The sequence below is a fragment of the Sitophilus oryzae genome, unplaced genomic scaffold (assembly GCF_002938485.1).
Source record: "Sitophilus oryzae breed Bouriz unplaced genomic scaffold, Soryzae_2.0 scaffold_1396_pilon_pilon, whole genome shotgun sequence".
NCBI lineage: Eukaryota > Metazoa > Arthropoda > Insecta > Coleoptera > Curculionidae > Sitophilus > Sitophilus oryzae.
In genome coordinates, this window is record NW_022146055.1 from 14,424,222 (window position 1) to 14,448,429 (window position 24,208).

General features: G+C 31.6%; 2 protein-coding genes across 5 annotated transcripts in view; one reads left to right on the forward strand and one right to left on the reverse strand.

Annotated features, from left to right (window-relative positions):
- The window catches only part of LOC115876081 (nuclear receptor corepressor 1), a 224,823-nt gene that overhangs the window by 179,489 nt on the left and 21,126 nt on the right, over positions 1-24,208 (forward strand). For all 3 annotated transcript variants that reach the window (XM_030891772.1, XM_030891773.1, XM_030891774.1), the window contains exons 9-12: positions 872-1,158; positions 7,129-7,361; positions 7,739-7,888; positions 15,242-15,351. In XM_030891772.1, the coding sequence (XP_030747632.1) occupies positions 872-1,158; positions 7,129-7,361; positions 7,739-7,888; positions 15,242-15,351 (780 nt within the window). The remainder of the gene's footprint in view (positions 1-871; positions 1,159-7,128; positions 7,362-7,738; positions 7,889-15,241; positions 15,352-24,208) is intronic.
- On the reverse strand, positions 16,927-22,161 carry LOC115876083 (telomere zinc finger-associated protein). Of its 2 annotated transcripts, XM_030891777.1 has the most exons (3): positions 22,078-22,161; positions 18,667-18,901; positions 16,928-18,610 (listed from the first exon to the last, which is right to left on the reverse strand). In XM_030891777.1, exons 2-3 carry the CDS (start codon positions 18,893-18,895, stop codon positions 17,568-17,570), a joined length of 1,272 nt encoding a protein of 423 aa, XP_030747637.1. In that variant the 5' UTR covers positions 18,896-18,901; positions 22,078-22,161; the 3' UTR covers positions 16,928-17,567. The 2 variants fall into 2 exon arrangements, with proteins under 2 accessions (XP_030747638.1, XP_030747637.1); XM_030891778.1 differs by lacking the exon at positions 22,078-22,161 and having other exon boundaries at positions 16,927-18,610.

Here is a 24,208-nt window from a genome sequence, read left to right on the forward strand (position 1 = left end):
AACAAACTATATCGACAATATTAGTATCTGTACTCTTTAAAAATTTGGTACATCTTTAAAAAGAATCTAAAATGTCAGTATTCCATGGGTATATTGATCAATGAGTTTTAAATTACAAGAAAATACATTTTGTACGGAAACTTGAAGAGATAGGTAAAAAATGGTATAATACAATTTGATAGACAATTAAATTGTGCATCTGATTCTCATAAAATATACAGGGTGTTCAATTTAAATTAAACAAGTTATTTTGACACTCTGTATAAGGTAGTATAATTTTTATTATTGCAACACAATAACTGATCAATAAATAAACTTTAGTAAATATTTAGTATTAAAAACTTTGATACCTTTGAAGAAATGAAGCCTTAAAATTTTGACTGCAATTTCACAAAATTGAAAATATTTCGAAAACGGTAAGATTAAAGTGCGGTAAACTTACAATTTCCTTCTAGATTTGCTACATTTAAACAACTATCAGAAGTAGAATAAATAATAAATAACATAAAATAAGTTCATTAAAGACTGACAAATCCACAAAATTTCAAATCAAATCTGTCAAATGTATCATCAACCAGAACTGTCAAAGATCCCCATCCTAGAGTCCTCATTCCGTCGACCATGCATGAATACACGGAGAGCATTATACTCCATTCTTAATCTTTTTATTCAAAAGCAAATCCACAAAATTCTATTTTCCCTATTGAAAGTTGACTGTTTCAAAATTTTATATGTTACAACAAAAATTCTCACGAAACAACCACACTTGTATGTTCTACACCTATTTTGTTAAGCATTATCAACTTCATACAAATTAATTTTAAATCAGTCTTTTAACTCACACAACACTGACCGTTTATATATTTTTTAGGAGTAACAACTAGGTTGCAACGCGAGCAACAACAGCGAACAGGAGGTGCGGCGAGAACAGCCGAGGCTCCAACAGCTGCGGCGGCTGCAGTAACGGCCGACGCTGCCAATTCTGGGAATTCTAATTCTCCACCGATACCTTTAGGAACCACGGCAACACCAAGTCCTCGGAATGCCGGAGGAACGACAACCACGAATACCGTTACATCTTGTGCTAGTGGTACGTTGACGAGTACGAGTACGGCGTTGACGGGGGACTGGATGAACACCAAGAGTTCAGTTAGTCAGGTATTGTACAATTTTATGGAAATTATGTTGCATCTAAAGGCGGAAATGGACTTGAGCCGAGCGTTATATAGTTCGTCTAGAAAGTATCCAGAAAAAAGAAAGCAAAATTACAATAATTATCGATATACCGGGTGCGTCTCAAAAGTGCCTCACCCTTATAACTTTTTTATTTTTTTTAGATAAAAAACGAGATTTGGTATGTTAGTAGAATATGACATAAATTAGGATTGATTGGTGTATTCATTTATTTTTGATGACTTCCGGTTTCTCCGGAAATGACTATAACTTTTCATTTTTAAACCCTCTGTATTTTTTTACTTTATTTGATAGAAAATGACATTCTGAATAGAATGACATATCATGTCAACTTTTGACATTCTCGCTTAATAAAAAATTGTATTTTAAAATTCAATCTAGAGTACCATGGCTATGTTAAAAACACTAATTCTTCATCAAGGAGCCTTGGAAAAATAGATTTGATCGTCTAATGTTTTTAGTGTCTTGTCCTAGCCAGTTAGAAAATGTTCAAATCGTATTTTTAATAACATCTCAATTTTTTCAAATGGAACGAGGGTGGCTCATTATCATATTTGGAAAAAACATTTTTTTATGAATAATTTCATACCACACGCTTGGTATTTCAAGTCAAATTTTCGTTACGAACCGCAAGTTATAGTTTCAAATAAACCATATGCGAAAATGTCAAAAGTTGACATATATGATATGTCATTCTATTCAGAGTGACATTTTCTATTGAATAATGTAAAAAAATACCGGGGTGCCATTTAAAAATCAAAAGTTGTAGTAATTTCCGGTGAAACAGGAAGTAACCAAAGAAAAATTGAATACGTCAATCAATCCAAATGTATGTCATATACCAACATACCAAATATCGTTTTTTTTACTAAAAAAAAAATAGTTATAGGGGTGAGCTACTTTTGAGACGCACCCGGTATATTTATAGGACGAGTTAAAAATATTATCACAAAGTATTAATTTTATTTACTTATACAACCTCCATCTAACTCCTAACACTAAACTAAACGTCCAGGTACACCCCGAAACTAGGTCCACACTAGGGATGTACGATTCGAATCGATTTTAATCGAAGATCGATCTTTTTACCCAAAAAATCGATTAAAATCGATCGATTTTTATCAAACGATCTTTTAGTAAAATCGATCTTTTTTTCAAAATCGAAGATCGATTTTATTTATACAGTTTAACAGGTTTATCTATTTGTTAGAATAAGAAGAAACTAAGAAACACTCTAGTGTTGCTTGAATATTTGTGTATAATGCATCCCTAATAAAACGCCATCTAGCAATGAATTGAAAATTAAGTGCAAGTGCTCGCTGCCGCATGCGCCGATGTGTGTTATGATCACTTTGATCTCAGGTGTTAAATTTTTGTCGGTGATTCCCATATTTTTATATGTTAGATAACGTAGAATATTCTTTGATTTTAGCTTCTTCCCAACCAACTGATATATCAAAATCACAGAATTTACTGGTACATTCTGTGTCAAAATCATCATAAGCATGCAAAAAGGCGAACAAAACAAAAGGCTAGTTTAACACTGTCAAGTATTTTTAATTTCACAAGTATGTCTCGGTTTGTGGTTATTTCTGTTTCAGTTTAGGGTGACTGATTCAGTTTTAATTTTAATTGTGTTAATAAACGGTTTTACGATTTTTACGTATCTAATTTTTTTTTTTTGATTATATCCTATTTTTATTATACCAGTATACTATAAGTCTGTCCAACGAGAAGATCCTTGACAGTGATAGATGTGTCTGTCATTTTAATTTCAAAGTAGTTTATTTTATTTTACAAAGAAATAAGTTGGTACAACTGGAGCGCATAGCAGGAAATTAATTTATGTATTTAAAATTTAACTGACAAGTAACTTCAAAATATTGTGAATAAAACTGTATGAAACTGAAAAAATGTAATCGAGTTATTTTATTTAATAAAAAACGGTATGTGTTAATACAAAACAAACAAGAACCAAGACACCATATACCAAAAAAAATATAAAAAAAGAACTATTTCTTTCTTTCAAGCTTTATGAAACTTCCCGCATTTATGATTTTATTTATCAATATAACTTATGTACAAATACAAATTTGTAATATTCCGCAAGAATAAATAAAACAACATAAATAAAACAAACTATTTTATTAATAATAACACTTACCAAATTTTATACCTCACATGTTGATTAATTAACTTTAATCTTAATTTTTTTAAACCAGTACCAAATCTGTTAGCCAATTGGCGAATTCCTAGGCGCGGATTCTGTCGTCCTAATGCTACTAAAGCGTTTAAATTGTTTTCGCGAATCTTACGCGGTCATCCTGAAACTGGTCCATGCTTTATCCTCTTTATTGTTTCATATACGACACTTTTTCCGAGTTCAGTCAATTGCACTAATTTTTTAACGTTTCGAACACCTTTTCTATACAAATATTCCACCATTTTTTTTACTTGCGACATTATTTCTCAAATCTTAAGCCGGTTTACAATCAACAATATTTGACAGATGGTGTTGCCATGCGATTTTGGTCATAGCCTACTCTCGGCACAACCTACCTGATGGATTACTGTTGTCTTAGAGTGTTACAGAAGAAAAAAAAATACATTAAAATTAGGAAAAATATAAAATTCATGATACTTTCTAGACGGACTATAGTAGAATGTAGAATGAGTAAGAGAGGGGGTTAATCACTGCGACCTTAAAGATATGTTGTTCCTCTTTCTTGAGTTATAGCTCATCATACAGTCTATAACTAGTATAGTTATAACTCATCATACATGGGGATCTTCCTGTTGTATGGGGGGAGAAGGTATTTCCCATCCTTCTCTGACAACAGATGTTTATCCGCCGAGGAGTGGGCATCTATCTCCTACGAGGGTATACAACCTTCCAAGGTTGGGGTTTAGCCCTCTGTGTCCTTCACAGTCGAGGAGCTTGTCTCCGGCTAGGTACTCGTGAAGTGGAGGCTGGAGTATCTGTCTCCATTTTCTCCACCTCTTTAACTTGGTCTCTTCTTAGACCTGATACCGGTGTTGTCCCAAATCTATAAAAGAGGATAAAATAGCAGGTTAGTCGTGACTGACTAAGTTAAGAAAAAACTCAAAATTTAAGTGAAGATGCAGTCAATAATCACCACATAGGCTAATAAAACTACTTTTTCAAATTTGTCAAGCTTTCGAGAATTTTATTCCCATCATCAGGACAGTTTCTAAAATATAAAAAAGGCATTAAAATTTTAAAATTGTATAACAGAAAAAACGACTTACGACTGAGCCAATTAGCAAAAAAAACATCCTTTGTACAAAAAGGCCTTAAAAACTAGCATCGTATAACATTGGAATACAAGGACATTTCCTTTATAAAATATTAAAATACATATCCAACAATATTACTTTTATTTTAAACACAAACAAAAAGATATTTTAAAAATTTTAATTTTTACAATGTTATTTCGAGCTCGATCAAACAGTGATTGTTCAACAAAATACCAATGAACTGAAAATTCCAGAACTCTCCTTATCAACAGATTTTTTTCCTTTTTTTTTCTACCATAATGACATTTACTTCTTGTACTGCTCTTTTTTATACAACCCAACAACCATCCACACTTAAAAACTTTAAAAATATATTTATTGAATTTATTTTACACTATTGAGGCTAAAAAAATTTTTGAAACTTGTAGAATTACTTAACACATCTTTTTTATAACCACGGAAAGGCATGCTGGTATGCAACCAACATCACAAGGCTATTCTATACGGAGAGCAAAAAAATGTTTTAATCTTTACAAAACCTTCTCCTTATTTTACTTTGTAACATTATGGAAAGAGAAAAAACAAAAAAAGGAAAAAATACATTTCAATACTATAAATAATGACAATTATATAAGATCTTCTTCCCTTTTACCCTTGAGTGAAAGGAAACAACGTGTACCACTGAGCAAGACATGTCAAGTTAACCAGAAAAAAGAATGAAAAACAGAAAAGAAAAAGAGAACGATTATGTGTAAACTGATTAAATTAAAAAAAATAAAAAAATTTTTTTGGCTCTCCGTATAGAATAGCCTTGTGATGTTGGTTGCATACCAGCATGCCTTTCCGTGGTTATAAAAAAGATGTGTTAAGTAATTCTACAAGTTTCAAAAAATTTTTTTTAGCCTCAATAGTGTAAAATAAATTCAATGAATATATTTTTAAAGTTTTTAACCGTGGATGATTGTTGGGTTGTATAAAAAAGAGCAGTACAAGAAGTAAATGTCATTATGGTAGAAAAAAAAAGGAAAAAAATCTGTTGATAAGGAGAGAATTTTCAGTTAATTGGTATTTTATTGAACAGTCACTGTTTGATCGAGCTCGAAATAACAATGGTCGCGTTCATCAGGACAAGTTGATCAGTGAGCGATGTACCATCGATTGGTTGTCCTGCTGAACGTGCTTTTTAGATCAAAATCATAAGTAATGCATATTAAATTGTTTTCACCCATTTTTGGCACAAATCGAGGGGATTAGTCAACCGAGAACAATAAACAAAATGCTTTGTTTTCGTTTTCCAAAACATTTGTGACATTTGGCGTATGTGACGTTTAATCCATCATGCATCGGTAGCGTAGCGTATTTTAAATCTGATGGAAAAAATGGCGACTGATCCCAGAGCGCTCACAACTAATCGGCGCGTTCAGCAGAAAATTAGTGATCGCTGCGGTAGCGCTACGTCCTGATGAACGCGACCAATGTAAAAATTAAAATTTTTAAAATATTTTTGTTTGTGTTTAAAAGAAAAGTAATATCGTTGGATATGTATTTTAATATTTTATAAAGGAAATGTCCTTGTAGTCCAATGTTATACGATGCTAGTTTTTAAGGCCTTTTTGTGCAAAGGATGTTTTTTGCTAATTGACTCAGTCGTAAGTCGTTTTATCTGTTATACAATTTTAAAATTTTAATGCCTTTTTTATTTATACATTTTAGAAACTGTCCTGATGATGGGAATAAAATTCTCGAAAGCTTGACAAATTTGAAAAAGTAGTTTTATTAGGCTATGTGGTGATTATTGACTGCATCCTCACTTAAATTTTGAGATTTTTCTTAAAAGAGGATATATCACTCTTTCTCTATTGCCTCCTTAGATTTGAGGTCAATTACACTGCAAGGGTTAGTCGGTCCACTACTCGGTACCTATAATATTTTTGCATGGTTTTACAAAATAATGTAATTTTACAAAGTTGTTTAGATATATTTAGAGCGTCCACACAAGGGTCGTCTGGCTTTCGACACCGAAGCGTCTTGAACTCTGAGCGAATCTCCCTCCACTATACCGTGGTGGGTAAATAATAGCACAGATTAGGTATCCTATAAGTATACAGATAAAAATCTTGTCTTTAATTCATGGTACGAAAATTGTTTCTTATGACAATGAGCAGACGAGTAAAATTTCCTGTGCACAAAAATAAAGTCGTGGGCGTGCTATGTGCGCAAGTTAGTAACCTAACTAGTGCGCGGCTTCCAAAATTGGAACCTCGAAAAACAATGCTTTTGACGATAAGTTTATAATCTGTATAATCTGTGATAATAGTATCAATCAATTCGACTCCGCGTCTACAACCAAACGACCCATTCGTTTCAAATTTTAAACGCTTCCGCTTCGAGTTTTAGACGACCCGTGTGCGCAAGTGATTATTACCAAGCGATATTATTTTTATAAATAGCATTGCATGTTTACAAATCAAATTTAAACCATAAATAAAATTTTGTAGGAAAAATTAATCTTTCTTCTTTTCGACTTTATTAAACGCAATGCTATAATTAATAAATATTCCAGTGTGTACGCTAGGTTTTAGTCTTTCCGTCTTGTCTAACAGGTAATACGGTAAAGTAAGATCTTAAAGGTTGTGAGATCTGGTTAAAAGAAACATTCTATTTCTTTATTTTCAGGTGTCATCAAGTTCCATTCTAGCAACGGCAACATCGTCTGTGATTTCAATTTCTGTTGCATCTTCACTCTCTTCAACGTTAACTACCCTAACTAATACCACCTCGACTACCAACAGTTCGGGTTTTGCACCTACAACGATGGATACTTCGAGTGCCGGCGAAGAAGGTTTAAAAGACGACAAATCGGTAGTGAAGTTCAACGACTTCAATTCTTTTGAGGATTATAATAACAGGTTGATATAAATAATTTCGAGTTTTGTGAGCTATTTAACAACTAGATTTATCATGCATTTATTATAAAAAGAACGAGGAAATTGTGTAACATTTTAAAATCGAGAAAATTAATGTAGATTTTTTATACTCTGCATTTATAACCATTTAATCATGTAGGTTTTCCATTTTTTTTAAATAAAATTTTACATATATTATTAATGTCATCGATCGTCATTTCCAAGCCAACTGGGCGCCGTTTTTTTGATCATACTGTATTTTTAATTGTTTTTTAATCATTTCACATTATTATCGTAAAGTAGTCTGTAGCTTTGGTCTAGCTTGTAGCGAATTATTGTGAATAATATTATTAGATTTTGTATTTATTATTGTGTTTTAGGAAAAAGTTTTTTGGAGACAACAGCAATCCATTGACAGACCCCTCCAGTGAGAAAGATGGTGAAAGGTTAAATATGGAACAGAAAGATAGAGGCAGCCAATTTGGAAAAGATGACCCTGAAAATGCGAATGGAACTAACGAGGCTAACTGGTAAATTGACATTACTAATTAAATATCCACAAAAAAAATACACCACAAATGTAATTTCTCCAAATAATATAAAACAGAAGCATTCTAGGGCGTAAGTATTAATGATGTAACGAATATCAATTTTCGCGATTGTGGATTTGATTATCAAATCGATATCCATCGATATTCGCGAAGTCTAATTGTTAAAAAATATATATGTTACTGTAAATGTCCGAAATGCGGTAAAACCTAGAATAAGCACGTTAAAATCTAGGATAAGCGCGCTAAACCTAGGATTTACCAATAAATTAACACCCTCCAAATAACCACGCTAACTAACTCAGTGACATATACAATACTAGTTGAAGCCTGGCACATCCGCCATTACATCAGGAAAAAAAAATACTTTTTGTTTTTTAATTAAATGGTAAAAACAAAAAATCCGGCGACGACAGTTTATAGAAGAGCCAATTAGCTATCTTTTAGTAGAAAAATCAACTTTCTAGAGCAAGTAGTTACTTCAGTAGAGACGACACAGAGAAACATTAGCATTTTATATAATATGTAGATTACGAATATTAAGTAATAAAGAACTTTTGAATAATTGTTAATTACATAATTATATTCTAGAAAAATTTTCTATTCAATTTTCTTTTGATTCGTATTCTATTCAAGAGGTTTATTAGTGTAATACCTTGCTTGTTACTAGGAATTTTAGATATTCAAGATTACTTTTTAAGTTTAAAATAAAAATGTATTGTGTTTTTGAAACAGCCGTATGTTGATCAAGATAACTTATGCTTTCACTAACACTAATTTCATTCTCGACTTAAGACTATTTCCGAACAATAGTGTATTCTGTAAGGACTAAAAATTAAACTTTTTTTGACGAGGTTGTACGTTTGATAGACTAGCGTAAAGCTAGTCCGACGTTACAGGGAGGCACAAAAAGTGCATTTTTACTCCGGGTAGAACATACCGTCGGCTTTATGACGAAAAGGCGTATCTCGATTTTTGCTTCTTTTCAGGAGAGCAATTTAAAGAAAATCACTTACTTTATTTGGCCAATAAATGTAAAGTCTTTAATTTTTTAATAGTGTTTTTGTATTAACACTTAAACGGAGACATTGTGGAAACGTTCTGAAGATAAATTGAGCGTAAATTCTAATAAATAATTTATTTTTAGTTGTTTAATAGAGATAGGCCTTTTTGTTATAATAATAATAAATTTATTTCCGAACGAATAGTATACATACGCCCATGTAAAATAAATTTAAAAATGACGGTAATGTGTTCTTAATAAGAAAAAATATAATACAATATTCAAATTATGGAATACTTACAAGAAAATACAATACATACCTAATTACAAGAAAAAATCTGAAAATCGCCAAAAAATCAGAAACAAATATTTTAAAATACTTTTATTCACGTTGGATTAGATCAACTGAAAACAAAGACAATTTTCATGCCAGAAGCAAGGACAATAATCGATTAAAATACTCTTATCTAGCTTATTTTAATAATATTGTTTTTTATTCAAAAATGCATTTTTTAACTAATATATTTTTAGTAATTATTTAGTTAATTGAGGGCATTAATACAGGGCATTTAAACTCACGGTCCATATAATAAAAACCAAACTAAACATAAACAAAACATGTTTCTTCATTCGTTTTTTTTTATACAAATAACTGTGGAGTAACAGTTCCTGTTTTCCTTGTTCAATGATAACAAATTCGACTTCCATTCTACGTGTTTATGCTGGATAATGATAGGCAATGGCCTGACAATGATAATGAGATGAAAATTATTGTATTTTTCGGGCAAGTTTTTGGTTCGCTAAAATGTTCTTAGAGGAATTATGATTTCGGGAAATTTTCCATTAGGGCAATTTTCGTTTCGTTTTTGCTTTCGATCAAAATTTTCCTTTTATTCGGCCATTTATTCTCGGACAATCTTTTGCATACCTGATACAGCTATGTGTAGAGTCTAGCTCATTCTAACAATGGTTTTTGGCAAAAAACAGACTCTAAAATCACACTGTAAAAGAGAGCTGCTGCCATGATAGAACTTTTATTTTGTCCCAAGCAACCGTCAGAAAATAATTAGGTAGAATGGTGTGATTTTCTCTCGCATGCATTTTCATAACTTAAAACATAAGGATCTATCTCAAATTTCATCTTTCTTGTAGTATAACAATTGGTATAACAATAATTGATATAACAAAGAGCCCTATCTCAACATACGTCTCTTCGTCATAACGAAGAATTGTAGTATTTGAGATGGGGCAAATTTTTAAACTAATATAAAATGGAAAAGGTACAATATTGAGATGCGCAAATTCGCTATGTTAAAATATGACCCATTGGGCATGTTATGACGTTGATATCTCAAAATCGCCAAAAATCGAGATACGCCTTTTCGTCATAAAGCCGACAATACTATATTTTTTCAAACATTACAAATAACTTTTTAATCAATTTCAAACGTTGCAAATAATGTAAAAAGTAGTATCTTGTAAGTAATCGAGCAACAATTTGTACACTCGTTAAAATTGGCACTTAATATCAGGTAAATCCTTTGAATAAGAAGACTAAGGAAGGAGCATATCAAAAATCTTAGGTACACCGCGATGGGCCTCAAATATGGCCGACTTAAATTCCGGTTTATCAGTGTCGTTCTAATTTTATTTAAAAAATGTAAAACTATGATGTAGGGTAGACGTGGGGTAGACTCAATAATTTGTTGTTTTATTTTACGTTGTGAATAAATGTTGGTAGTTATTAAAATTGTTATAAAAATATATAATTCTAATAAAAATAGATAAGTTATAATAAGTATTTATTAACACAAACATCCGATACGCTACTGAAGCAAGTAAGTCAAATTAACGTATCTAAATTCTGTGACATCTAATCTTTGACAAGTAATAAATAAAAGCTAAAATGCAAGAAAAATATATAATTTAGTTAATTTAAGTGAATTTCATAAATGATCGGTTTACTACACGTATGTATATTATATAGCCACTTACTAGCGAAAAGTTGTTCCATTATTTCACTCAATTTTTGCCGAGATCTACCGCACGCTACACAACCAACTATTTTAGAGTCTTTTTCGATAAATCGCGATAGTGTCACTGTTCAACTATCAGTAGTAGAATAAATAATAAATAACATAAAATAAGCTCCGTAAAGACGGACAAATCCACAAAATTTCAAATCAAATTCAAATGTGTCAAATGCATCGTCAAACAGAACTGTCAAGGATCTCCACCCTAGAGTGCTTTTATGGCGCTTTTTCCGCCCACCATGCATGAATACATGGATAGCATTATGCTCCTTCCTTAGTCTTCTTATTCAAAGGGTAAATCATATATTTTTGTACTTTTGTGCTTAGGCGTAAAAGTGCTTTACTTTTATGCCTAGGCGTTGAAATGAGAAAAATTAATATTCTTGTGACATTTGAAAAAAAAATCCTTTTGATCGGAAGCGAGCGACTTTCTTGCGGAATATATATTGGTGACCGATGTGGAAAAATGCACGCGCCGTAGAATTGTTAATGTTATCACTAGGGGGCAGTTACGAAGATTTAGCCATTTAGGATAGGACTTTAATTGGAATTAAGTCATAATTATTTGGAAATCCGATTTAAATAATGTTTTCTATTAAAATCAAAAAAATCAGATTTAAATAAGAAAAATTCAGATTTTTCTTTTAAATCACGATTTTTTCCAATCCTGATCGTGATTGTTCATTCTTTTCGATACCTGACAAAAATAATTTAATTATTTCTTTTTATTGCGGACTTTTGAACAGCCGCTGTATATTAAAATCAATTTCTAAAATTAAGTGTCTGCTATCATAACAAACTTGTTAACCAATTCATTAATTGAAACATAAAAAATGCGTATTATTTCTCTTGACACATTATTTAAACATAAAAGGGCATTTTTAACACTCAACAAACAGTCCTCCAACACACATATGGGGGAGTTCGTTTTCAAACAATTTCAATTTAATCACAGAGTATCAATTTGCAAAATTGATATGTAAGTTTATTCGATAATTGTGCGCTCAGCATTAATGTTACGGAGGGGAAATGCCGAGAACTGAATTGGGAAAATCCAGGAAAGGATTAAACCATTTTTATCTTTTTTAAATTTATTTTACTTAACTGTAGTTTTATAATTGATGATGTTTTGTTTAGTGCTAATTATGTTTATAAAGATACATTTAAATCGGTATTGTAGGTAGGAATAGTCTTCTTAGAGATTATTGTTACATTTTGTGAGGTTCAAGTTAACGTCCCCTTTCTGCTGCAATAGCTAAACTGAACGAGACCTACTTTGTTTACGCGGAATCCGAACGGCGGTCCTCGGCCATATCATGGTCGATGGCCTACCGACTTAATTAACTCTTACTCACGAGATATCCGATCTCATCCGGCCTCGAACCGGCGTGAATGAGCAGTGCGTATCAATAGATTTTACACTTTTCCCTTGGACAACAGCACGATGCAAAGTTTCGAACCGGTCACCCGTCCATCCACTAGCATCGCCTTGCGTCGCTTAACTTCGGTGTTCTAATGGGAACCGGTGTTTCGACGTAGCTGGGCCGTTGCCCTTATTCCATTTTGATATTGTAAAAAAGTAAAGTAAAGATTTCAGTTAACGTCTCCTTTTTGCTGCCAGGGCTAATCTGGACGGGGCGTACTGTTATTAATGTTAAAAAAGAACCAAGTTTTTGGTTACTTGTAACCAAGAAGAAAATCTACATGGTTTACTGTGTTTTCTATTGCAGATTTGTTTCTCTGTTTGTTCTGCAGAATAGAAGTCTCCTTTATCTATTGTTTCGAAAATTATATTTTCCCAAGCAGCCAACACAATACTTTTAGATCTTTCACTAATTCCTATGTTTACCCTTGTTTTAGGCTAATACCTTTCTTTTTTATAATAGTTTGTAGTTTTAATATGAAAAGCACGCGGCTAAGCAAACATTTAAAGAGAATCGACAGAAAATGGACATACATATAAAAGGAATTGTCGCTTGGATCCTTTTAGACAAATTCAAAATATTCCTAAACAGTGGTGGTGCTTAGGATCCTATTCAATAGATGTCACTGAAACACCTAATTGTAGCGTGGATCCCCCCCCCCCCCAAACCACATATACATTGAACACTGCTCTGTCGGTTGATGCCTTTTACTCAGTTTTCGTAATTTGGCGCTTGGTTCCTTTTCGTTTAACATCATCCAAATATACAATGCCAAGGATAAAGACTCCGGCGTCAATTTTTAATATTAATTGTGTAAAATTACATCAAAAATTAACCTGTTGCTGTGGAATATAGGTCTATATTTAAAAAATAAATTATCAAGATCGCATTTTTAGGTTAAATTTTCAATTTCAACTTTATTTGAATAGCATATTATTTAACTTTACATAAACATATAAGTTAGCTTAGTTATTAGTTTTAAAAAATAACTCATATCATTGTAAAAAACATGTAATAAATGTTGACTGTAGGGATACCAAGAGAATGAGTAGCTCTTCCATTTTTGATATTATATTCAGTTTGTTCATTAATCACACAAGGGGAGCGTGTAACCAATTTCACAAACAATACAATATCAAATAATTAATACGTATAGAAGCTTCACTCTACCGAGAAACGACTATCGATTAAAATTTCATTAATTTAAAAAATAAATAACTCTTTCGATTATAGTATTTTAAAAATTTTAGATTTGATATTTTTTTAACAAATTAATAAAAAAGTTTTATACATTGTGAATTGCTAGAAATTATTAAGTATAGGAAAATATATTTTAGAAACAGAAATGTTTAAGAAAGCTTGATAACTAAATTTAAAATCGAATTTTATTGGCTGCAGTCCACCCCTGTTAGAAATGTAAATTCTATATCCACTTTATAGAGAGATCATAATGAAAATTATGTTTGTGTGGATCAATCGCTAGATGCAATCGGAAAGATTGGCTGGTAAATTTTAAAATGCCGATATCCGTTTTTGAAATTAAATTTCTAGTTAAGACAAATTCAATCTTTTAATGAATTTCAAACAGGTTTTCAAATAAAATTGCAGTTAGAGAAAAAAATGTTATAGTGGTGAATTTTAACAGTGCGTCGGGCATATAAACTTTCTAAGTGCAGTTTTAAACTATACAGGGCGAGTCTTAAATAAGTGCAAATATTTTCAGGGCCGGTAGATCTCGATAAATGAAAATTTTATTGGTAGAATTTAAAGACTGATTGGTTAGAAAATAACGCAGTTTTTAAATTTATTGCATTTTCATGCCTCTGTTTATCGGATATACATTGGTGTCATTTTATATTTTCGTTTCCATAACGATTTTGCTATTTTACTTATATTTTTACTTAAGTTTTTCGCCAATAATACATGTAATAATGTTGATACTGTTGATAGGAATGACAGGTCTAAATGTCAAAACTGTCAAATTTCGGAACGAACTTTCGGATGCATGTGACTCCGGCTTAACGCTTGATTTTCATGCATCCGTTGTCCGACGATACGTTGATACGATATTAAGTTCATTGGTTGTATTTAAAGGCTTCGATTGGTTAACCGTTTCTAACCAACCGAAGTCTTTAAATTAAACCAATAAAATTAATATCGTATCATCGTATCGTCGGACAACGGTTGCATGAAAATCAAGCTTAACGGATGCATGAAAATCAAGAAGCTCAACGGACCCGTTCATACGATAACGGACGTTTTGACACTTTTTTGACAAATTTAATCTTACCTTAATAAAAATATAAGTAAAATAGCAAAATCGTTATGGAAACGAAAATATAAAATGACACCAACGTATATCCGATAAACGGATGCATGAAAATGCAATAAATTTATAAACTGTGTTATTTTCTAACCAATCAAAGTCTTTAAATTCTACCAATAAAATTAATATCGTATCAACGTATCGTCGGACAACGGATGCATGAAAATCAAACTTAAGGCGTATTTCAGTAAAATTAGTTTCTTTGTACAGGGTGTCTAAAGAAAGTATAATTAGGTGAGGGTAGATTTTTTAAATGGAACATTCTGTGTATTGTATTTTTCGTTTTTTTCCTGATCAGTTTATATAATCTCAGGTTATAGTAAATTAATAAGTAATGTAGTATATACATTTTGCAGAATTTTATATAAACTATTGTAATAATTTAGTAAATTATACAAGGTGTTCAATATTCAATGTAAAACTTGCTAAAATTTAATAAAATAGCTTTTTTATTGAATTTTAAAGTTGTTCTAGCCTAACTAGGATATCATTCTAGTCTAACGCTTGGGTAAAGAATTAGATATTTATTTATGATTTATTCGTTTTCAGTGAAAATACCGCATCTACTCCTACTCCAGAATCGAAAAAGAAAAAAGAAAGAAGAAAAGACAAGGATAATGCTGTTGAAACGAGCGATGAGGAAGCTGCGTCTTTACAAGGTAAGGTAGTGAATCATATATGCAAGCAATATTTTTTAGTATCTCTTAGATTTCAGTTATGCAATTTACATAAAAACACTGATTATTCTATCTTTATGACTAGGTGAAATGACTGTCGTCATTTGTAATTGTTATTAGCAAATATATATAATATGCAAAATAAAACACTAATTCGCCATAATACAGTAAAATCTTGAGTTTAATCATCTGCTAAACGGAATACTACTTTTGAACAACAAGTGGTAGACAACTATAATAATGTTACTTATTTATTTATTTTTTTGTTGGACAGACTTCATCTATGTTCTTAGAGTATGTTAAATCAGAGAAATATAGTAACCTGTAACACTGGTGGTCTTATCATATACTAAAATTTTATATCATGATTAAAATGAATTGTGATGAATGAAATTATATAAATAATTTTATATTTTATTTATTGTACTTTAATGATAATATTTATTCAAATATTCATATACAATCTAACAATTAATTTCTAGTATTTACTGTTCCAATTTTATAATAAATAAATTCGAATATCTGAGCGTAAAATTTGAGCTACTCCTTTAATTTAGTTAATTACTAAGGAAATAATGGCATTATTTTTTATTTATCATATTCGTACATTCATTACTTTTAAACGATAAAAAGATCCAAAGATATTTTCCTGATAATTTTCGTGCCAGTTATAATTATTCCCAATGCAATTACTAAAATTGTTTACATATTTATCTTAACATTTTACTTTTTCTTTTATTAGTTTTATTGATCAATAACTCCGTTAAATTAAACGTATTTTTAACTGACACTAGACTAGTACATTAAATTTGATATGTTGGTACATTTGTATTATTATTAAATACAGTTTATGTCACTTCCTGTTCGTTTTCATTATGAATTGCTTCAACATCTATGGCACTACAGCTACTACTTTCGTCTCTGGAAGTAGTGTTTTCGTTGCCACTTTCGTGAGTCTTTCCATTTTTATCGAGAACTTCATCGGGGTGGCACATTTTTCTGTGTTTGTGGACAAAATAGTAACTGGGAAATTTGCTTCCGCAAGTTTTGCACGGATAATATTGTACATTCGTGTCCAAAAGCTTCACTTCTCTTTTAGATTCGACTTGAGTTACCTTGTCGATACTGGCTGGATACAAATGACGCCTAGCGTATTTCTGGTAGCAGTATTGGGATTTGAAAGTATGGTTACAGTAAACGCATGTAAAGACTTCGTTCGATTGGTTGTCGTTATTGAGCTTCTCCATAATGTTTTCGTAAATTGCTTTGTTCATCGCGCTGCTCCTACTCAGTTCTGTTATCTTAAACGATGGATTGAGACTTGTGTCGAAGTTTTCGGTATCTTGTAGACCATAGTTTTTCTTGACAACTCGATGAAAACGGACTGGGCCATCGCAGCATGCCACGTCGATGATAATCTTATCCAAACTACATAGAGACTCTGTTCTCTTCTTCCATATCGTTTTCGAAAGATTTTTCTTTTCAATTGTTTTTTCACTCTCATTGGTACTAGACTTTACTTTTTCTATTTTACCGGTCGATTCCGTAGTTAACGGATTATCAGTTTTTACGGCTTTAAACCGAGTGTCTTCGTTTTTTTTAAACATAATAAGTATAAAACTGTCTTTAAATATAATAATAATAAACATAAATGTGTTTTTATAGAAAGATAACACTGGTGGTTTGATCCATACTAAAATTTTATATCAAGATTAAAATGAAATGTGATGAATGAAATTATATAAATAATTTTGTATCATTTATTCTATATACACACTATATTAATAATATTTACTCAAATATTCATATACAATCTAACAATTAATTTCTAGTACTTACTGTTCCAATTTTATAACAAATAAATTCGAATATCTGAGCGTAAAATTTGAGCTACTCCTTTAATTTAGTTAATTACTAAGGAAATAATGGCATTATTTTTTATTTATCATATTCGTACATTCATTACTTTTAAACGATAAAAAGATCCAAAGATATTTTCCTGATAATTTTCGTGCCAGTTATAATTATTCCCAATGCAATTACTAAAATTGTTTACATATTTATCTTAACATTTTACTTTTTCTTTTATTAGTTTTATTGATCAATAACTCCGTTAAATTAAACGTATTTTTAACTGACACTAGGCTAGTACATTAAATATGATATGTTGGTACATTTGTATTATTATTAAATACAGTTTATGTCACTTCCTGTTCGTTTTCATTATGAATTGCTTCAACATCTATGGCACTACAGCTACTACTTTCGTCCCTGGAAGTAGTGTTTTCGTTGCCACTTTCGTGAGTCTTTCCGTTTTTATCGAGAACTTCATCGGCGTGGCACATTTTTCTGTGTTTGTGGACAAAATAGTAACTGGGAAATTTGCTTCCGCAAGTTTTGCACGGATAATATTGTACGTTCATGTCCAAAAGCTTCACTTCTCTTTTAGATTCGACTTGAGTTACTTTATCGATACTGGCTGGATATAAATGACGCCTAGCGTGTTTCTGATAGCAGTATTGGGATTTGAAAGTATGGTTACAGTAAACGCATGTAAAAACTTCGTTTGATTGGTTGTCGCTATTGAGCTTCTCCATAATGTTTTCGTTCATTGCTTTGTTCATCGCGCTGCTCCTACTCAGTTCTGTTATCTTAAACGATGGATTGGGACCTGTATCGAAGTTTTCGGTGTCTTGTACACCATAGTTTTTGTTGACAACTCGATGAAAACGGACTGGGCCATCGCAGCATGCCACGTCGATGATAATCTTATCCAAACTACATAGAGACTCCGTTCTCTTCTTACATATCGTTTTTGAAAGATTTTTCTTTTCGATTGTTTTTTCACTCTCATTGGTATTAGACTTTACTTTTTCAATTTTACTAGTCGATTCCGTAGTTAACGGATTATCAGTTCTTACGACTTTAAACGGAGTGTCTTCGCTTTTCGTTAAACATCCAAACGCATTTGGCGTGAAAATCTCCTGCATCTGTGGGGCCATCTTCCGACTGGCTATGGGTTTGATTACGTTCACCCTCTGGTGATCTGACGCGTGTTGATTTTGTTGCAACAAAAAGTTTCTACACAGCTCTAAAGCTCGAGGCATATGTAAGATGTGCGTAGCCAGTAGTATGTTGTAAATATTTCCAACGTTAAGATCCAAATATCCCGTATACATAAAAGTCAAAAGGGACGAAAATTCATCCACATTTACATTTGGTACGGCAATAGGTAAAAGATCTAAAACAAAAAAAAGTATTAAAATACTAAAACATATTATAATGGGTATATGGTACCTGAGTGATTGGCCAGAGCGGCTTTAAAAAATCCACTGTGAGTCGAGAGTACTCCTCTATGGGCGGAAAAGTGAGTCCTTGTTGGTCCAACTTGTAAAGTTACATCGGGTGCTTCTGGTACGTGTCCTGGCGTAGAAAGTGAAAGATTTAAAGGTACTGAAGTTTCAGGTAATGATGGTAAGACAGTACAGGGGTTTAAGGCAAGCCATGCGCGGTAAAGAGAGTACATGATGATCTGAAAGGAAACAATAACAGATCAAAAATTATTATTCCAAAAATTTTAGTTTACTTCTAAACTTAAAAACTGACTTTGTAGTTATTAGTTTATAATTTGCAAATTACGACGTTATAAGACAAGTAATTGAAAGTAAATTTTTATCAATATTTACTAGGAAAATGTTATGGGAGAGTTTTAAAAATTTAAATTTCTTGAAGATTTTATCTGGAATAAAACATGAAGCAGTAAATAGTATTTTTAGACGCATTACATAGAAACTTGACGTACAAGAAATGCTACTTTCCCTGTTTATTTTTATAGCTTTGAAAAATCTAATATTTAGAAACATTTCAGCATAACTTAATTAGATTTTTCAACGTACATTTTTTTGCTACAGAACACATATTATGTAGTACATATTTAAAATATACGTACTCGTATATTAAATTCTTGAAATATGCCAAAGTATAAAATATATTAAATATTTCCTCTAGCTTTTTTCACTTTGTACATTTATGTTACATTATTTTTTGTAATATAACACATTTGTTTGTATGAAATGTATCTGTATTTGTTTATTTTTTTTGCAATCTGAGAATGGTGCATTAATCGTAAATATAATTGTTTATATTTTGAGTCCTGATGGATATTATTAATAATATTTTGTATATTTTACTACACTAGTATAATACTTGAAAGATGCTCATTCAAGACTCTGATTATTCTTACCATTTAATTGAAAATAGTCATAATTTTGATACAAATTTTGAAATATTACATACTGAAAAGAAAGGTACCCAGACTGCCTACAATCACTAGAGATAAATACACAACTTAAAAATTTACACGTTTTATTAAACTGTCAATTAGACCTCAATAAAAGCCATTTGTTGAACCTTTTTTAAAAAAGTACATTTTTTGAACCTGAAGAAAAATAAAAGTAATAAAGAGTAAAAGTAGGCAGTGGAAATTTGCGAGTCTTGGTACTGTGTTAGCGAAACATGGTCGAAAATTTCTTAATGAAACTGTTTCAGTTTAGTGAGATTTAAGAAACATTTGTTTTATTTTTCTGATCATGGAGTTCTGTTAGTAACGGCAAAGTCAATTCAATTGCCAACGACAAATATTTTGATTTTAAGTTCTGTTCTTTTGCAATATTATCAGAAGTATTCTACAGACTTTTTTCGCTTTATTAATTTTATAACTATTTTTTCCAATAGAGAAATTCAAATATCATAAAAGAAATATCTTTCAAATGGACAAATTCTGAATTCAAAAATCTGTATTAAATGATATAGGTGATAGTGTCAATAACATTTTAATTATTAATAAGTTTTTTTAAGCTTGGTTATTAATTCTATTTGGCTTTATATTATCATTTTATTAATTTTAAACAAGATCGTCAAATGTAAGTCTTAAGGTATTAAAATCTGCCTCTCATCTTTATTTAATAGGGAATAAAGAAGTTAATTTTAGTTTTTTTTCTGTTTACTTTTTTAGTTTTATTATTTAGTTTTTTTCTGTTTACTTATTGAATCTAACAGTTTTCAAAAACAAATCAGAAATTAAAAAAAAATAAATAAAAAAATTCGTGATTTCAATCCTCTAATCTAATAATATACAGGGTCCGGCAATAGTACGTCGGGCATCTGTAGCTTCTAGAATAAAAAACTTGAGAATTTTATTCAAATGCAAACCTAAAATATGTACGAGGATGTATTGCAGGAAAATATTTTAATTTTTATGGAATGGCCCAAAAAAGTGTCAGTGGATAAGGATACTTTTTTTTGAAAGGAAGCCAAAAATGCAGTAATATACAGGGTGTTCCATTAAAAAAAAATCGTCCCGATCCACTCACACATTTTTGAATCACCCTATAGAACTTAAAATATTTTCCAGAAATACATCCTAGTACATAGTTTAGATTTGCACTTAAACAAAATTTCCAAGTTTTTTTTATTCTATGAGCTACAGATGCCCAACGCATTATTACCGGGCTCTTTATAAAGTCTATTGTATACTAAATAATACATATATGGATTTGTATTTTAAACAAAAATCATAGAAAATAATGTCTATATAGGCACCTTGAAAAAGACTTCGGTTTTACGCGACTAGAAAAAAAATTACTGAATAAAATAGTTATTTTTTGTAAATACCGCTGCGGTGATTCAACAGAGAGCAATTTGTCAGCGGTATTTTACTCAAAAAACAAATTTGCCTAACGGACAAAAAATGCTTAACGTTTCAATAATAATGTTTTGATGCTGACATGTTAAGCAGTAAAATACCGCAATATAATATATCCTTTGCTACCACTGGCAAATTGGTCTTCTTTGGATCAACGCAGCGATATTTACAAAAAATAACTATTTTATTTAGTAAATTTTCTTTTAGTGGCCAAAAACCCAAAAGTCTTTCTTGAATAAAAACTCACAGAATGATATCCCAAATAAAATACGTATATATATTTCTCCAAAGAATCTTATATGGGTATTTCGCCACTGCAAGAAAATCTACAAAATACAACAGTTCTACAATTTTTTGTAAACACTTCTTTGTAAACACTCTACAAACGGAAACTGCTTGTCAGAAGTTAGGTTTACAGATATACAAATTTGCTATTGTTCTTTAAAATCAAAGAAGCGATTGCCATACATTACTAAATCAATCTTCTTGACAGTCGCTTCTTTGATTTTAAAGAACATAACATAAATAAACGTAACATACATAAATTAAAAATAAACATACAGAGAGTTTGGGGCTTTTTGGTTTTACCTTATTAAGAAATTGTTATCAGATAGTAATTGTTAATTTTGAAGTTTAACTGGATATAATAACGTATCTGTTTTAAAAAACTAAAGTGTTCTCGAATAGTTGAATTTAAATATTTTAAATAGTTTTCTTTCTTTATTCTTTGTATTTTTTAGCTCCCGACATTCGACATCGGAAAGAGATAAACTATCCGAAACGTTAAGCATTTTTTTTCGTTAGGCAAATTTGTATATCTGTAAACCTAACGTCTAACAAGTAGTTTCCGTTTGGATTAACGCAGAAGTGTTTACAAAAAATAACTATTTTTATTTGTAGATTTTCTTGCAGTGGCGAAAATACCCATATAGGATTTTTTGGAGAAATGAATCCGCTACATAGGTATAGACATTTTTTACGTATATATTATCAGAGTTACCTACTTATCGAATACAGAAACCGGAAGTAACTTTTTATTCACCTCACGTGCGCCAAACACTCTGCACCTGGTGGCACAATTGAGCTCGCGAAGCGACGGCACGCGACTGAAGGCCGTTTTGATAAAGTGCCGCCACTTTATAACAACCGTCGTAAATTGAGAGCGGGCCGCACGATCAACCGCCGTCGCCACCCCACGCCCCTTTGGCGGCGGCGGCGGCGGCGGTGGTGGGGCTTAAATCGACGCGCGGATCATTGTAAATTCGGAATTGTTTGGATTATCCCGAAGGACCTTTTCAATTGGCTCCTCTTGAAGGGGACGCGCTGCATTGTTCTAGGATGGAGCGAGGAGGTTGTATGTTTTTTTTCTATGTCGGTTTCGGGAACTAATTAGACCATGTGGGGTTTGTGTGATGAATAGATTTGTTTCTGATAGTTTTGCACAAGAATTTTTCTAATTAACATTTTTTGTTAGTAGTTTTGAGCCTAAGATTATTTTTTTAGACTCAAGAATCTACAAAATAAAATTTTACTACTTCCTATTTATAATATATTAGCGTGAACCCGCGACTTCGTTCGCGTCGAATTATTAATCTTTGTAATGGTGATGATAAAGCAAAGCAATAATTGCCATTAACATACAAACTGGATAAATTTTTCTCACATTTATGTCAGCATGAGAAAAAACAATATGGCGATATTATTATATAACTTGGTAATATTTGAGGGGTAGTTTCATCTCGTTGGAATTTGACTTTCGAAAAATCCGTTTGCCAAAAATAAGCTTTTTACGTAAAGCAGTTTAAGCAGAATCGTGGTTAATCAATTAAATTACCCAACTTTTTGGAACACCCTGTATGATTTTAAAAAAAAAATCAAAATGTGTACAAAAACAAAATAAATTATGCGTGACCAAGCGTTTTCCCGAATGATTTACCGTTTTTTAAATAACAAATATTGTAATATTTGAGGGGCGTTTTCACCCTCTTGGAATTCGGGATTATAGAAACCCCTCCTTATCGAACCTCTACACCCCACAGTCAATCCGTTTGCCAAAAATCAGCTTTACACGTCAAGCAGTTTAAGCAGAATCGTGATTACTCAATGGTCATATTTCATGAAACACCCTGTATAAATTTTTAAAAAATCTTAAAATATGTAAAACAACAAAATAAAATATACGTGTTTAAGAGTTTTTCCGAAAAAATCACCGGTTTTTAAATAAAAAATATTCTAATATTTGAGGGGTGGTTTCACCCCCTTAAAATTCGAGTTTCGAAAAATCCCTTCTTATCAAACCTCTACACCCTAAAGTCAATCCATTTTCCAAAAATCAGCTTTTTACGTCAAGCGCTTTAAGCAGGATCGTGATTAATCAAATTATTTATGACAGTAGCGATACGTTAGGTTCCAATCCAATTTTGTAAATTAAACTATTTATAAAATAAAATATGACCTAATACCCCAAACTGATGTTTAGTTTTTATTATTACTAAACCAAATACTTAAATATTATGACAAAGCCACGATTTTAATATTATTTCAATGCTATCAAGATCGGAACTGCGTGAAATACAGAGCGAAAACTTCTAATTTCTGCCATATAGAGCGCTGCGGGCGGAACTTTTAAATTCAACTGAAATGCACGAAGCCTATAATAGATTGTGCGAGACGCAGCATTAAGGTTTATTACGTTATATTATTACGTTTAGCCCATACACATGCAAATGTTTACCAAAACAACAGCGTATTATAATTTTTATTCTGGTTACGTGTAGGCTGTTATGTTTTATCATCTAATTGATTATACAATCAAGCCGGTGCAAGAGTTAACTGTCCGAATTAACTCGATTTAAAATTGGCGCTCGAAACGGCGCGGCGCGGCGCCGGTGCTACACAATAATTAATTAGTTTGACGGTGGCACGTCGGCCGAGCAATCATGGAAATTATGGAATTTGCGCTGTGGCACAAGCCGATTGTCGCTTAGGCCGCAGCGTCAAACGACCGTAATAACGCTAATTGTCGCCTCGTTCCCGTAATACGGATTCCCGCGGGACCCGGTCGCTTATCTAGGGACAGCATTGTCGATTGGAAAATCTACCGCTATTACCGATATTGTACGAGGAAATATTAAT